The sequence below is a fragment of the Onychostoma macrolepis genome, chromosome 01 (assembly GCF_012432095.1).
Source record: "Onychostoma macrolepis isolate SWU-2019 chromosome 01, ASM1243209v1, whole genome shotgun sequence".
In the NCBI taxonomy this organism is placed as follows: domain Eukaryota; kingdom Metazoa; phylum Chordata; class Actinopteri; order Cypriniformes; family Cyprinidae; genus Onychostoma; species Onychostoma macrolepis.
Window position 1 is genome coordinate 43,743,869 of NC_081155.1, and position 15,107 is coordinate 43,758,975.

Here is a 15,107-nt window from a genome sequence, read left to right on the forward strand (position 1 = left end):
CAGTGCCTGCAGAAGATAGCATTCTCAAATGTGCCATCATTGCTGGCCTTTAAAGGACACTTTTTTAAATATTTGTCACAAAACTCTTTATGCTGCTTCTCTTTTTCCTCTTCCCCAGCCCTGCTGCCAGATTGCCGTCAACTCTGGCTTCAGGTGCAGAAAAATCCCATTGGCCAACCTGATGAGTTGCCGGCGAGGAAATTCAAGCTCTTCTGAGAAGAAATGAAGCAGTCTGAATGTCATCTCTATATTGGCTTTACAGGTTATGGAGAACTGTCCCACAGAAAGGCACTGGCAAGTGTATAGAGTAGAGTTCGCTGGAGTTGATTTAGTGTGCGTTAAATTTAATTAGGTAGATGGTAATAAATGTCTAGTGACATTTTGTTACACTTTGATATATAGAACACTAGCTACGTTTACATGGACGTTTACTTTTTGCTTCCATTGGAATTAATTCATTCTGATAGACGAATCCGAACATAGTGTTTACATGAACACTATAAAGGCATCAGGTTGATATGCACGTTTATATGTCACAAGCTTCTGATCGGATTAAATATTTTCACATGCACACACTGCATGAATATACAGTTTCCCACTGTTGTCACATACTGTTTCAAAAAGCAGACCTGATATTTATCTACCTCGGGTCCTAATTAGGCGACGACCAGCACATGAACTGTTGTGCTGTGTTGCTTACTTTAGAAAGCAGTAAAAGTGCCCCTTCCTGCACCCAAAATAAGTCGTCTGGATGAGAGTCTTATAAACCAGGACTGATGGGACATTGTCCTGCTCCACTTCACAGACATTGAGTGAAAGCCTGGATACTCATTTGTGACACTTTATTCAAAAAGCAGCTCGTTCCGCGCGTCATACGTCATTACGCTATTTTTACGTCACTGCACATGCGCAGTATTGTCCAGTTTCGGTTTTCAATCTGATAAAGTGTTTACATGTCCTCTCGCTCGGATTACAAGAGGAATGAACCACCCCTTACAATCTGATCAAAATTTAAATTTAAATTACATTTTTTTTTTTTTTTTAATTCCGACTGTGCTTCTAGTCCTATTACGTTTGGATTATTAGGGTCCATGTAAACGCAGCTACTGATTTATTCTTTCATTGATCCCATTGGTTTGTTTGCTGGTTGTATGGTTTATTCAGTAATTCATGTGTTTGTTTGATATGTTATTCCATTTATTTGGTTGTTTGGATGGATACTGTAGAGGATTATTTGTTTCATTCATTCGTTCATATGGATTGTTGGTTGATTTGATTCATTGATTGTTTATTTTGGAAGGATGGACAAATGTTCAATTCATTCAGTCAAATGGATTGGATGATTGTTTGATTCATTGGTTCACTCATTTAGATAGTTGGATGGTTGTTTAATTAATTCATTCAAATGAATTGGAGGGTTTTTTTAATTTATTGATTCATTCATTTGGAAAGTTGGATGAAAGTTCAGTTCATTCAAACAGATGGATTGGGTGGCTGTTTGATTCAATTATTTGGGTGGATGATTTTTTTTAATATATTGATTCTGTGAATCAGATCTTTTTTTTTTTTTTGTCATACAGACAGCAATAATCAATTGTTTTAAGGAATATCCAATCATATCTGTTCAATTGTTTACATTTTGAACAAATTGGAAATTTCATGAAATGTGATTTTTACAGGCCCTATCTGAATAATTCACTAAAAGATTTTTAAAATCTTATAATATCATCAGAATGTGAGAGACCACAAACATGAGGAAAAAAATCCTAGATTTAATCGTTTTGCTCCTATAGTGTGTGGTGTCCTCGGGGTTCCCCCCACACATCATGATTTTTAACATGTTGAATATTTACGATTCGCAATCGGGGCACCTCCGACATTCTTCCAAGCAGATTCAGTCACTCTTAATACACCTCACACCACAGGAAAATCTGATAAAATAATCTTTAGGACCACCAAGATAATCGGGACATTACCAAGGATTGTCGGAAGGGGAGAAATCGGCCCAAAATCAGCCCGATTATGTTGTGATGTGTACCCAGCATTATTTGAAACCATATTTAAATATGCTTATTTCTAGATTAGATTTTTTCTTCTTTTTTAAGTGCCATTCAAGCTGTGATGTTCATGTGACATTGTAGAACTGTATCAGAATTGAGTGCAATGTGAACAAAGCCTAATTCAAGCTAAACAGCTTTTGACTAAGAACCATGATGATGGTTTGAGATCTAGTTTCTGGAAACGTGTTTCTGTTTGATCATGTAAGCACCCTTCTGCACCACGCCGTAAAGCCATAATGCACATAATAAGACAACAAATGTCCAGCTTTCTGTCAGCTTTCTCCATTTTATAGAGGAGAAGTCACTTGGCAGCATGCATGACTCTGCATCATTACTACAGCGACCAGCAATTGAGACACGTCCTGAACACACAATCCATGTGGACAGCCAGTCATAAGACTGGATTTGGAAAAACAAATTGTCTGTAGAGTGAAGATTTGCTCTAATATTGTGCCAAAACTCAGTGTTTCTCACTCAGTGCCAAGTTAATAAATAAAGTGATCATGACGTCACAAATCAGCCAACAGCGCTTCTGGATAGGAGCGTAGGTACGAGGACACGAGGTTCTGTGCTCGATTCAGTGCTCTGTATATTAAAAATATGTTAAACAATATATAAGCATTATTGTTAAAGAAAGTCAAAGTATACTGCTATCACTGTCACGGTGTGGTGTAGTAGAAATGCACAAATACGAAGAGAATAATGATAAACAGTCTTTAATAATATACATAAAGGTAATCGATAACAGGTAGGCAGGATTCACATATATCTAACGTAGACAAGACCAGACAAAGAAACACTGAACAGAATGCAACTTATATGGGGAATGTAAATGAGGATAATGACTAGACACACCTGAACGTAATGACACAATCAGACATAGACGGAAAACTAGGTCACACTGAGCACATGGGGAAGGAAAACAACAAAATGACCATCACCACATTATAGTTAAGAATTATCTGTTTTAACTATGTTTTTTTTGTGAAAATATGCCATTTTGTTCATTATTTGTAATGCGGAAATTCTAAATCCTGAAGATGAGTAAAATGAGTAAAAAATAAACAAAACAATTAATAAATAAAACTAGAGTAAAAAAAAACAGTGAAAATACCCATCATGCATTTAATTTGAATGTTTACTTTTCAACCACATTTCATTACATAAGTACATAATTTACAGGCAAATATAGCCTACATTATTCTGATATTATAAACAACATTATTTTAAATAAATTAATTACAAAAATTATAAGATATGTAATTGGGTCTTAGTAGAGATGATGATGATGATGGTCATTTGTGTCAAATTAAAGAGTTAATCTGAACAGCCCTTTTGTTTTCAAGAGTTGTATTATTTTTTTTTGACAGTATTTTATTTCACTGATAGTCAATATATTTCAATATTGTCATCATATATATTATAGCATATATATATATATATATATATATATATGTATATGTATATGTGTATATATATAATATATATATACAGTCATGGCCAAAAGTATTGGAACCCTTGGTAAATATGATCGAAGAAGGCTGTGAAAATTAATCTGCATTTTTAATCCTTTTAATCTTTTATTTTAAAAATTCACAAAAACCTAACCTTTGATTGGAGCATAAGAATTTTAAATGGGGGGGGATATCATTATGAAATAAATGTTTTTCTCTAATACACATTAGCCACAATTAACAGTACCCTTTTATTCAATACTTTTTGAATTTTGCAAGTTTAACAGCTCTAAATTTTCTCCTATAATGCCTGATGAGGTTAGAGAACACCTGACAAGAGATCAGAGACCATTCCTTCATCCAGAATCACTCCAGACCCTTTAGATTCCCAGCTCCATGTTGGTGCTTCTTCTCTTCACTCCACTCATTTTCTACAGGGTTCAGGTCAGAGGACTGGAATGGCCAGCAGAAGCTTGGTTTTGTGCCCAGTGACCCATTTTTGTGTTGATTTTGAGGTTTGTGTTTGGATTATTATACGGTTGGAAGATCCAAACATGGCCCATTATAAGATTTCTAACAGAGTCAGTCACTTATTGATTTTTTATCTGTTGGTATTTCGTAGAATCAGTGATGCCGTGTGTCTAAACAAGATGTCCAGGACCTCCAGCAGAAATATAGGCCCACAACATCAAAAATACAGCAGTATATTTCATTGTACACATGGGGTACTTTTTATCCCCATGTTCACCAAACCCATCTTGAGTCTTGTGCTGCTAAAAAGCTCATTTTTTAGTTTCATCTGACCATAGAAGCCAGTCCCATTTGAAGTTCCAGTCGTGTCTGATAACTGAATATGCTGGAGTCTGTTTTTGGATGAGCTAGGAGAATTTTTCTTGAAACCCTCCCAAACAACATGTGGCGATGAAGCGGCTGTTTGACTTTTTTTATTTTATTTATTTATTTATTTTTTTAAGGTTTTCTGACCCAGAGGCTCAACTATTTTCTGCAGTTCTCCAGCTGTGGTCCTTGGAGAGTCTTTAGCCACTGAAACTCTCCTCCTCACCGTGCATTAGGACGATATAGACACACGTCCTCTTCCAGGCAGTTTCGTAACATTTTATGTTGATTGGAAATTCTTAATTATTGCCCTGATGGTGGAAATGGGAATTTTCACTGCTCTAGCTCTTTTCTTAAAACCACTTCACTAATTTGTGAAGCTCAATTATCTTTTGCTGCACATCAGAACTATATTCTTTGGTTTTTCTCATTGTGATGGATGAATAAGGGAATTTGGGCTTTGTTTTCCCTCCTATTTATATTTCTTTGAAACAGGTCATGGATGGATAATTTCATGTTCATAATCACACTGGTGTGCTCAAAATTGTAAATATGAATGGGAATATACTTCAGAGTATTGTGTCCAACGTGTATTTGAGAAAAACATTAATTTCATAATGAGATTTTCCCCCATTTTCAATTGTTTTAGTTCAATGAAAGGTTAGATTTTTGTGATTTTTTTTTTTTTTTTTTAAATAAGAGATCAAAAGGATTAATAATGTAGGTTTATTTTCAGAGCCTTCTTTGATCATATTTACCAATATGATTTTTGCCATGACTGTATATATACTGTATATATATATATATATATATATATATATATATATATATATATATATATTAGTGCTGAGCAACGATTAATCGCGATTAATCGCATCCAAAATAAAAGTTTTTGTTTATATAATATATCTGTGTGTACTGTGTATATTTATTAAGACACACACATACAGTATATATTTTGAAAAGATTTGCATGTATTTACATGTATATATTTATTAATATAATTTATATGATATATAAATATATTTAATATATAAACATAACACATTTTTCTTAAATATATACATACATGGGTGTGTATTCATATATACATAATAAATACACACAATACACACACACATATTATGTACACAAAATCTTTTATTTTGGATGCGATTAATCGCGATTAATCGTTGCCCAGCACTAATATATATATATATATATATATATATATATATATAGTCGGTATCTGAATGTGCATCAAATGCGGCAGCTGACCTGTAGTTTGTATGGTGTACTTCATGTTCGGATCGTTCTGAACCCTCTTCACCCTGCAGAACAAATCAATGTACCTGTGGCCAGCATTATAATTAAGGCTCTGACGAAGCTCTTTCATTTACAGACGCAGGGCTAATAGGCTTGTCAGACTGTACGATAAATCAGCCATCAGCCGCGTCAGACCCGAGCGCTTTCCCAAAGCTGCCCACCGCAATCAACCTCTGTCAAATAAAAGCCGTTTTGTTTCGTGCCTCGGGGAAACGGGTGGAGATTAGGTCTTTGATTGACACGCGCTGGGTCAAAAGGCGCTCTCATGTTGTTGGATTGCAAAAACAATTATATATCATCTCATCTGATCTGTGCTCTTACTTATTAAACGCAAAGTCTGGTTGAGATATTCATGCTGATATATGGTCACCGAAGACAATTCAGTAAGTTTTTCATTATGCTCTTCTAATTTATTGCACTGAAATAAGACAAACATTTAGGCAATCACCCGTCGCTGGTTTGCCAAACGTTTATTAGTGCAGCTGTGTTTAGTTTTAGTCTGATCTCATGAAGAATAAAGACTAATAAATAAAGCCATTTTGCGAATTTTGGATGCCAAATAAACATTTACCAATGAAAGCCCAGTATGGCTGGAGAAGAAACTGATTATCCTGTTATAAGATGGTTTGCTGAACATAAAAGGGAAAGGTGTCAATGTTACTAGTCAAATGGCCTTTAGGTTTGACTTAATGGACCTCAGTTATGCTTCTTTTTGTCTGAGATGTTTCTCCTAAATGTTTTTAGGTGGGAAAAAAAAATTGACAAATAGTAATGCATGTGGATACTGTAGTAGCTCAAATCATTTGGTTTAAACAGAATTAAATGCAAAATGTTTGAGTTCCTATTGGGATCTCTTCCTTTTGGTTGCAGACTTTGGGATTGCAGTTTGAGACATTGTTGAGATCTTTTCTGAGATATCTGGTGTCTTTATTCTGAGAAATCAATATGTGAAGCAGAAGACTTACAAAAAGTCTCAATTTGCTCTCTAGGAAACATATCTGGGGTATTAAAATGATTTTATGTAATTTTTATGTGTTATGTATCTAAGGGCATGTTTACACAACAGTTTTTTTTATGCATTTTGGCTGTTCATTTACACAACAACAAAAGGTTTAGGGGCCTTTTGAAAACAGATTGAAAGTGCATGTTTTTGAAAGCGATGCCATTATTTTGTCTATATGTAAACTATAAAAACACATTTGTGAAAAAAAGTGATGTCATGCACATGCATATTTTGTGTTCTGTCCATAGGTATGCACAAGTTTCTCATTGCCAACTTCTGGCCTTGCATGCATATACTGAATACAGCACTTTTAGTTATTTTCACGATTCTGTGTGAACAGGGAACAGGAAAAACTTTTGAAAAACTCAGAGGAAAAATGTTTTATAGTGCATCATTGTTGTGAATTTTTCAACTTCTTAAACATTTCAAACCAAGGTGTTAATGCATGTTTTGTCAGCGAAAGATACTGATGGTAATATTCGCAGGATGTGGAAACAGTTGCAAACAGTCGCTGCCAGTTTGACAGCATTCGAGGGGTGATTCGCCACCGTGCCCACCAAAAGACTGACAGTCAGTGGTGGCCTGTCGTCATTTTCAGTCTGTTATTAAGGCTACAAAGAGCATCCCGTGCTCCACCCGCTAATAGCAGCTTTAGTGACAGTAAATGTCAAACGAAGGCCTACAAAGTGTATGTTAGGGCACATGGTCAAGGCAAAGGCAATAGAAATTTGTAGACCTTAACTTATTTACAAGCCCAGTAATACTAGAGGGCCTGTAAGGTTTTGTCATCATATTTAAGTAAAGTGTCACTCTGTTCTTCCAAATATTATTGGATAGTATTTCAAGTGACGCAGCTTTTTTCATAGATGTTGTCGTCGTATTATTTATATCAGCAAGGATTGTTGGTTCAGCATCGTCCACCATCTTTGTCTTCAAATGAAGACAAATAGCTTTTTGATCCAACTAGAATCTCTGGAGCAGATTCTAATGCCTCATTAATAATATATTAAAATATCATGATTATGCTCAAAAGAAGAAGCCAGCGTCTCAGCTACTAGCTTATTTGTTTTTATTATTTTTGTATTAGGAAAATACAAATGTCAATGTATATGTGCAAATGTCAAATATTTCAAATGGCTTACATAAACTTATTTTGATTCATATTTAAGCCTGTTGTAAAGTTTCTACATAACATGAGTGTAATTCATCCCAACCAGCTCAAAAAAAAAAAAAAAAACATGGTTTTGTTTTCTGGACATTTACTGCGTTACTACCATGTTTTTACAAGTAGTTCCATGTAAATACCATGGTGCATTCATTTCAGTGTCTCAGAGGTATCACAGTAATACCATGTGATCCCATCACTGTACCATGGTACTACCACAGTATTTTGTTGTAAGGCAGGCTGGAGGGTTGTGCAGTGCTTGCATTAGTGCACCGCTCAATACTACACAATAGGCTGTACAAGGATCCTGAATTATAGAACACCCGTATAGAGCCCTTCTGAGCATTTCATGATGTGCAGTTCTGTTTTTATAAAGATCTGAGTCAGACGTCAAACCTGAAAAGAAATTTAAGCCCTGTCTCAAGAGCTAAGAAGAGCCGAATTGGATTTTTGAGTTGTGAAGAGTGCTTCATGAGAAAAGAGAGAGGCATTACTTTTGCTTTTGTTTGAATCTCAATTGAGCGTCTCAACTAGTTCTTCCACTGCCCTTCACTCTTCTCTGTATTCTTCTGTAGTCCTTTAGCTCAAATAATGACAAAGATATTCCCCATCATTTGCAGAGAAAGAGTTTAAAATCGATATCCTGTGTGTTTGCGTAATCGCTGTTTAATTATATTATTGGAGGGTTATGTACATTTATGCATGCACTGATAGATTAGTCTGAATCATTGCTGTTTGACAAGGATATCAAACTTTCTGTTCTCTGTTCTCCTGCAAACAAAGTGATCCTTGCAACCCATTTTACTCAGAAAAACAGGATTTTCAATGAAATACATTTTATTTTATTTATGAGAATCTGATTTCATCGTAAAAGGTCTTCGCCACTCAAATTTCATGTTTTAAAATTTGAAAAGGAAAGAAAAAGAACTCAATCATAAGGACAGTCACTTGTTTTGTTTTTGAATGAATCAGTGTTTTAAACAAATCTGTAAAGTAAATGAATCAGTGTTGCACCCATAAAGACAGTCACTTTTTTTTTCCATGAATAATCAGAATAGAACGGTTAAACAAAAGAATTAAAATGTATATAACAATTGCTTTTATATTATTAGTAATAGAAACGCAAACATTATAATACTTTCTTGTTTGCCGTCAGCATTCAGCAAATACACATTTATATAATTTTATCAAATCTTTGAATGACTAATGAACATTTAATTTCACAAACCTTGCAAACTTAGTCAAATCCAGTTGTGAGATCTTGTGAAGTGTGCAGTTGTATCCTGCATGATCGCGTGTTTTCTGTGTGACGGTCCGGATTGAATGCAGACAGGAGGGAGAGTTCAGCTTCACTCGACACACTTTTAACTCCTGATTTTAAATTATGCTGCCCACTGCCATATTCATGTAATTTCCACTGTGTGCTGTATGTAAAATAAGTGTTACCTTGGCTTTATTTGAATAAATATGATTCCCAGTGCACACAAACTTCCCATAATACTGAGTGCTCTGTTGGTTACAGTGTTTAATTATATTTTATTAAATATTTATTTAACACATTTATTTTTTAATCCATTTTCAAATGATTTCAAATTTCGTAATAATTAATTAGAACAAATAAAATGATATCGGCTTTATATCAGCCATCGGCCACCCTGCTTTCCAAGATGTCGGTATCGGCTGTCAAAAAACCAATATCGGTCGACCACTACTCTTAATATATAAATAGTCTATAAATGAGCCTTTTGTTTGTTTTGTCAGATCAGTTAGTCACGTACTGTATGTGTTGCTTAAAGGTTCATGGCTGAACTTTGATCTTTGATCTTTTTGATGTTGCTGCTGATGTTTCAGTGACATAAAGGTTGTGATGCCAAAAGCAAAGGTAAGATCAGGAAGGTAACCAGACCACTTAGAAATGTAGCTGGGATTCACATAATCTTCACACAAGATGACAGTCTTTAAGCAGTGCTTCTCCAGAGATATAATTTTCACTTTCAGGTCTTCAAATCATTCCTAGTCTTTTTAACAAGTTTCTTCAGAAACTCAAAATGTCATCTCAAAGTCGAATGGAATGGAAGACTTTCATAGCATGAGCGTCAGTGACAGCGATGTTTTGGTTACTAATAAACATGAAAATCGGTTTCATTCCTGATATTTATGGAGATGATAACAGATGATTACTGTGTTTAAATAAACTCAGTGACCAGCATGCCTGTCATACCTACCGCATTAGACAGAGTCGTGCTCTGCAGTGAACCGTAATGAGAAAATGAGTTTTTAGAGGTTTCCAAGCATCTTGCAAGCTGAAAGTGCCAATCCTATTAATGGTAGTGGCTTTTAACTATGGTCTTTCAGTAAATCAGTTAGCACTACCTTAGATCACATAATTAATATTCATGAGCCAGGCTGATAAGTGCTACATTATGCTCACTTTTCAGATGATTTCTATGCCTCTGGTTAGAAGCAGTAACGAATTGGAGCGGTTTGCCCGGCAGCTAAATAGATGCATTCAGATTAAGATGATTGTTCTACTACGGCTGGTCATTTTCCTCTTCTTGAAACGTTGCACGGGAGCTGGATTGTGAAGTTTCATCCACTGCAGGTAGCCGACTAACCTCAGGCAGACAATCAAACCGTGGAGGAACATTGAGGATTCCTCGAGGAACAATGCACCTCACCGTTAGAGGAGAACGTGGTCATTCTGCAGATAAGAGACGGAACATTTTTACCTCGGTGAGATAAAAATGCTGCAGGCTTTCTGGTTACGGTCGGAAAGAAAATTACAGAAGGGTAACATATATTTGCTACAGGCCTGACTGAAAGTAATTTATGCATTTGAAGCATGCTGCTGTTTTTTGTATTATTTCTTTTTCTGCCTGCGCGCCTCGGGAGAAACTTTCAAAACACTTTTTATAGTAAAGGACATATACCGTACAATGGGAATAGACTGAGGTCGTCGTGAAGAAACCATTTTATTAAAGTGGAATGGAAGTAAATAAATGATATATATATATAAAATAAACTGAATTAATGTTCGCATAAAACAACCATTTTGAATCAAACATTGTTTTATTCATTGACTGTGTTTAGAATGGAATAGAACCATATAGCTACTAATGCATACTTGTTAGTTTTTTTTTCATAGTATGCGGTATGCAATGATACATGTTTCAAACATTAGTATGCTATATTTATGCAACATGATTTCAATATGTTGCATGTTTAATTCAGCAAGTGTCATCCAGATGTCATGTCTTTTGCATGTTTAATCAAATTTTGTCTAAAAATATTGTCATTGTTGGCAGTCTGATGAAAGAACGAGTCGAGAGAAGAAATTGTGATTAATGTCACTATTGAATGACATGAAGCTATAATGTCAGAAATAAATATGGTTACTTTGCATTTTTAATCCAATTTTTGTAAAAATAAATATAGCTTTTTTATCTAACTTAAATCTGTTTAGGAGTTTGTGGTCTGACTAGCAGAAGAAATCAGAAAAATATTTATATATTTATATAGAAATATGGTGTATATTTTTTTTATAAACCAAATGCAAACCACTTTCTAATGTGGTTTGAAATCTGATTGTAGTCAATCAAAATACATTTCTGTAAATAAATGCTGACATTTTTGGCAGTCTGTAAAAAAAAAAAAAAAAAAAGTTTAAGAAAGTTTATATCTCTAAATGACATCTAGTTATAGTTCCAGAAATAAAAATAAGTTATTTTGTGTTTTTAAGCCAATTTTTGTAAAAACTGGAATTATGAAGTTGAATGCATTGCACATGTCGCCACATATACTGGGTCATGCATGCTAAGTATGCCATTCTAAATCATAGTCATCCATTTGCCAGTGGTTTCATTTTTGATTGTAGTTTTCCGTGTCGATTCGAGGCGACCTCTAAGCGTCTGAGTTGCAGTCACTCATCCATCATTGCTCTGCTAATCCATTAGTTCAGCCACTTAATCGGCAGATATTGAGCCACTACAGCTGCTAATTACCACAGACAATTGCAACGGCCCAATGCGCTCTACCTGATAAATACAAAGCGCTTTCAATATCTGAGAGGCTGTCTTGCATTTCAATTAGACAATTAAATGTTCCTGCACCCTGAGCGGATATTGCTCAAGTGCACTCAGAGTTTGTAATTGATGCTAACCCGTCCTAGCTCTGCAAAAGTTAGTTTTGAAGGTAATTGAAGGATATCATATCCAGGCACTGATCTCAGGGCATGGAGTTGTGTTCCTGTTGTTATTGTTTGAATGCTGAATATACCCACAACTGATGCTACAACAAATTGCTCTATTTGCAAATGTTTTCATTAAAAGCTTTATGCAATCTGGAAAAGCATGCTTGTTTGAATGTTTTTTTTTTTTTTTTGGTGTATAACTCAATCTGGTTAGTTGTTTGTCATCTGAACAACAAAAGAAACACATAAAATCAGATGTATTACAATACCAACTTTCATATGTGGTTTAAAATTTGAATAAAATCAGTCAAATACTGAAATACTAAATTCTGAGGTTCAAACATGTCTTGTATGTGTTCTAGCTGTTGCAGGGCAAGTCAATCCCAAAGCTGGGCACACTGGACCAAATCGAGACCGGAAGTGGAGACGGATACAGTGGAGACTGTGATGATGAGGACGGATGCTGGGGATCAGGGAACGGAGCGACCGAGAGGAGAAGAATAGAAACTATATGTAAGTAATAATCTCAAGGACTTGGAAAATTGAGTCTTAGATGCACTAAGGGAGATGAACACAGCTAACAGTAAAAGAATAGTTCACACAAAAATGAAAATTTGAGATTTACTCACCTTCAGACCGTCCATAATATAGATGAGTTTGTTTCAGATTTAAGAGAAATGTAGCATTCCGTCACTTGCTCACCTGTGGATTCTCTGCAGTGAATGGGTTCCGTCAGAATGAGAGTCCAAACAGCTGATAAAAACATCACAATAATCCACAAGTAATCCACACCACTCCTTTTTTATTTGGATAATAAAAAGGATAAGATTTGTTTTTTACAAACATGCATCTTTTCACTTCACAAGATGTTAATTGATGGACCCGTTCTTTGTACGTCGCTAACTCAATTTGCTGAATTTGATTGTTGCCGATTTCACTTGATCTTGGATTGTTTGGTTGTTCAAAGCTCATTCTGGAGTTGCTGTCATAGCAACAGGTCCATAAGCTTAAACCTGCTCGGGAGCAGGCTTATTTCATGTAAACAGGATTAGATTGCATCTTTTTAAGCAGAATTGATGCACCGCTATTTTATTACAAGAGTACCCTACTGATCCAGGGACAATAATTTATAATAATAATTTAAAAAAATTAATTTGAAAATAATATAATAATATTGTGTAGTCTATAATACTATAGACACAGCAAGTTTTACTCATTGAAAGATTTATTAGTGATGAAATAATTACTTTATAATTGTATTGGAGTCTTACACACATGCTATACAGTTAATCTGAGCTGTGCATTAATTTGAGTGATGATAGCTGTTATGGGAGTGGCTTGATGGAGCGCAGGAGATGCAGATAACTTGATCTTGACCCTTAAGAAACTTCAATTAATGCTGTCACATAACACATCTGTTTCAAATATAAAATTAAATGAATTGCTAATTACAACATTGAAATAAAAATGTAAAGCCTGTACAAATACTAGAAATCGTGAATATAAAAAAAAAAAAATTACAAATAAATTAAAAACTGCGCACATTTAATTTATTTTAACATTTATGTCGTTTTGTTCGCTTGGCTGTTTCCTTATAAAAGTCCAGAGATTTGTCAAGTTTTTTTGTCAGTCCTGAGAGAGGTGTCTGTTTTAATTATATGATGTCATTACGTTGCTGATCGTGGTTTCGAGTATCGATACATCTGCCCTTTTCAGGGAAAACACAATAATAAAATCCACAAATTCACAAATCCACTCTCATTCTGATGGCACCCATTCACTGCAGAGGATCCATTGATGAGCAAGTGATGGAATGCTACATTTATCCAAATCTGTTCCCATGAGGAAACAAACTCATCTACGTCTTGGATGGTCTGAGGGTAAGTTTAAAATTTTTGAGTGAAATATTCCTTTAAAACAGTAAACAATGTCCTTTTGCTAAGTGTAGACCTGTTAATCGAACACGATTCGCTTTGTTCATGTGTACGTCATTGTTTGACCATCATAAGTCAGAGATAACAAGTAGGAAATACCACATCCGGCGTTTGAATGGAGGGCGGAATTAGATCAGACTTTCATTGACGCTTGATATCAGAGTGTAATTAAGAGGCGGAATTAAGGTCAAGCATATAGAAACATTTTTCCAGACATTTCTCCCTCCTCCAAATGAATTATGCAATCAAGTATAATGTGGTTGTAAAAAAGTGGAACAAATCAAAGTGGCCATCTGGTAATTACTTCATCTTCCGGAGGGGATTGGATCTCTGACCCGTGGCCCCGCTAAATCAAGCTCAAGGGCCGCGTGCTTCCCTCTCCAAAGCTCCTCTATCTCCCGTATGCTCGTCTGATTAATCGCCCCGCACTTTTTGTCTGGATGGGGCGTTCCGGGTCATCTAAATGCACCATCGCATCTTGCCGGTGTTTCCTTTTCCTCCTGTCAATCTGCAGTGGTGTGTCAGTGCCGCCTCATGCCCCTCTCATAATTCATGGGACGCTGTGACGATGCGCTCGTTTATCACCTTCTCTCCCGCTCATCCGCTGTATGGTGCTCCGTCCAAACCCACGTCACGCCTCAGCCGTCGATGTGCCGCCCGTTACGACCGTCGATAAGTCACGCAGATGGGGCTCACAGTCAGCAGTCACGCTTTGTGTTTGGATCTAGATACGGAGGCAAAACGACAACTGCTTACGTGACAAGAGTTAGTGAGGGGAGCCGTCGCTGTCTTCATGCTCACTTACATGCATTTCTGTGTGACATACTGCTTGTGCATTCTTCTGCAATAAATCACTTTCTTAATCGGTGTCTTCATCTTGATTTCTAGTAAATATATATGCACTGAAAGTCATTAAAATAAGATACTGTAACATTTATAAGCAAGATTGCAATGGGTGTTTTTGTTTTCAGGGAATGTATGATGAAATCGTGTTGCTTGCCTATGCAAAACTTGCTGTCATGGTGCTTGGGTGTCCAGAGTGGTTGCTAGGACATTGCAAAGTGGTTGCTAGGTGGTTGTTATGGTGTTTTGTGTGGTTGCTAGGGTTTTACGAGTGGTTGTTAGAACATTTAAAAGTGTTTACTTGCAAATTGTTTGCT

General features: G+C 35.7%; 1 protein-coding gene across 2 annotated transcripts in view; it reads left to right on the plus strand.

The window, feature by feature from the left end:
- gpc5a (glypican 5a) overlaps positions 1-15,107 on the plus strand; it is a 236,929-nt gene that overhangs the window by 147,440 nt on the left and 74,382 nt on the right. For both annotated transcript variants that reach the window (XM_058789345.1, XM_058789336.1), the window contains exon 7: positions 12,376-12,526. In XM_058789345.1, coding sequence (XP_058645328.1) covers positions 12,376-12,526 — 151 coding nt within the window. The remainder of the gene's footprint in view (positions 1-12,375; positions 12,527-15,107) is intronic.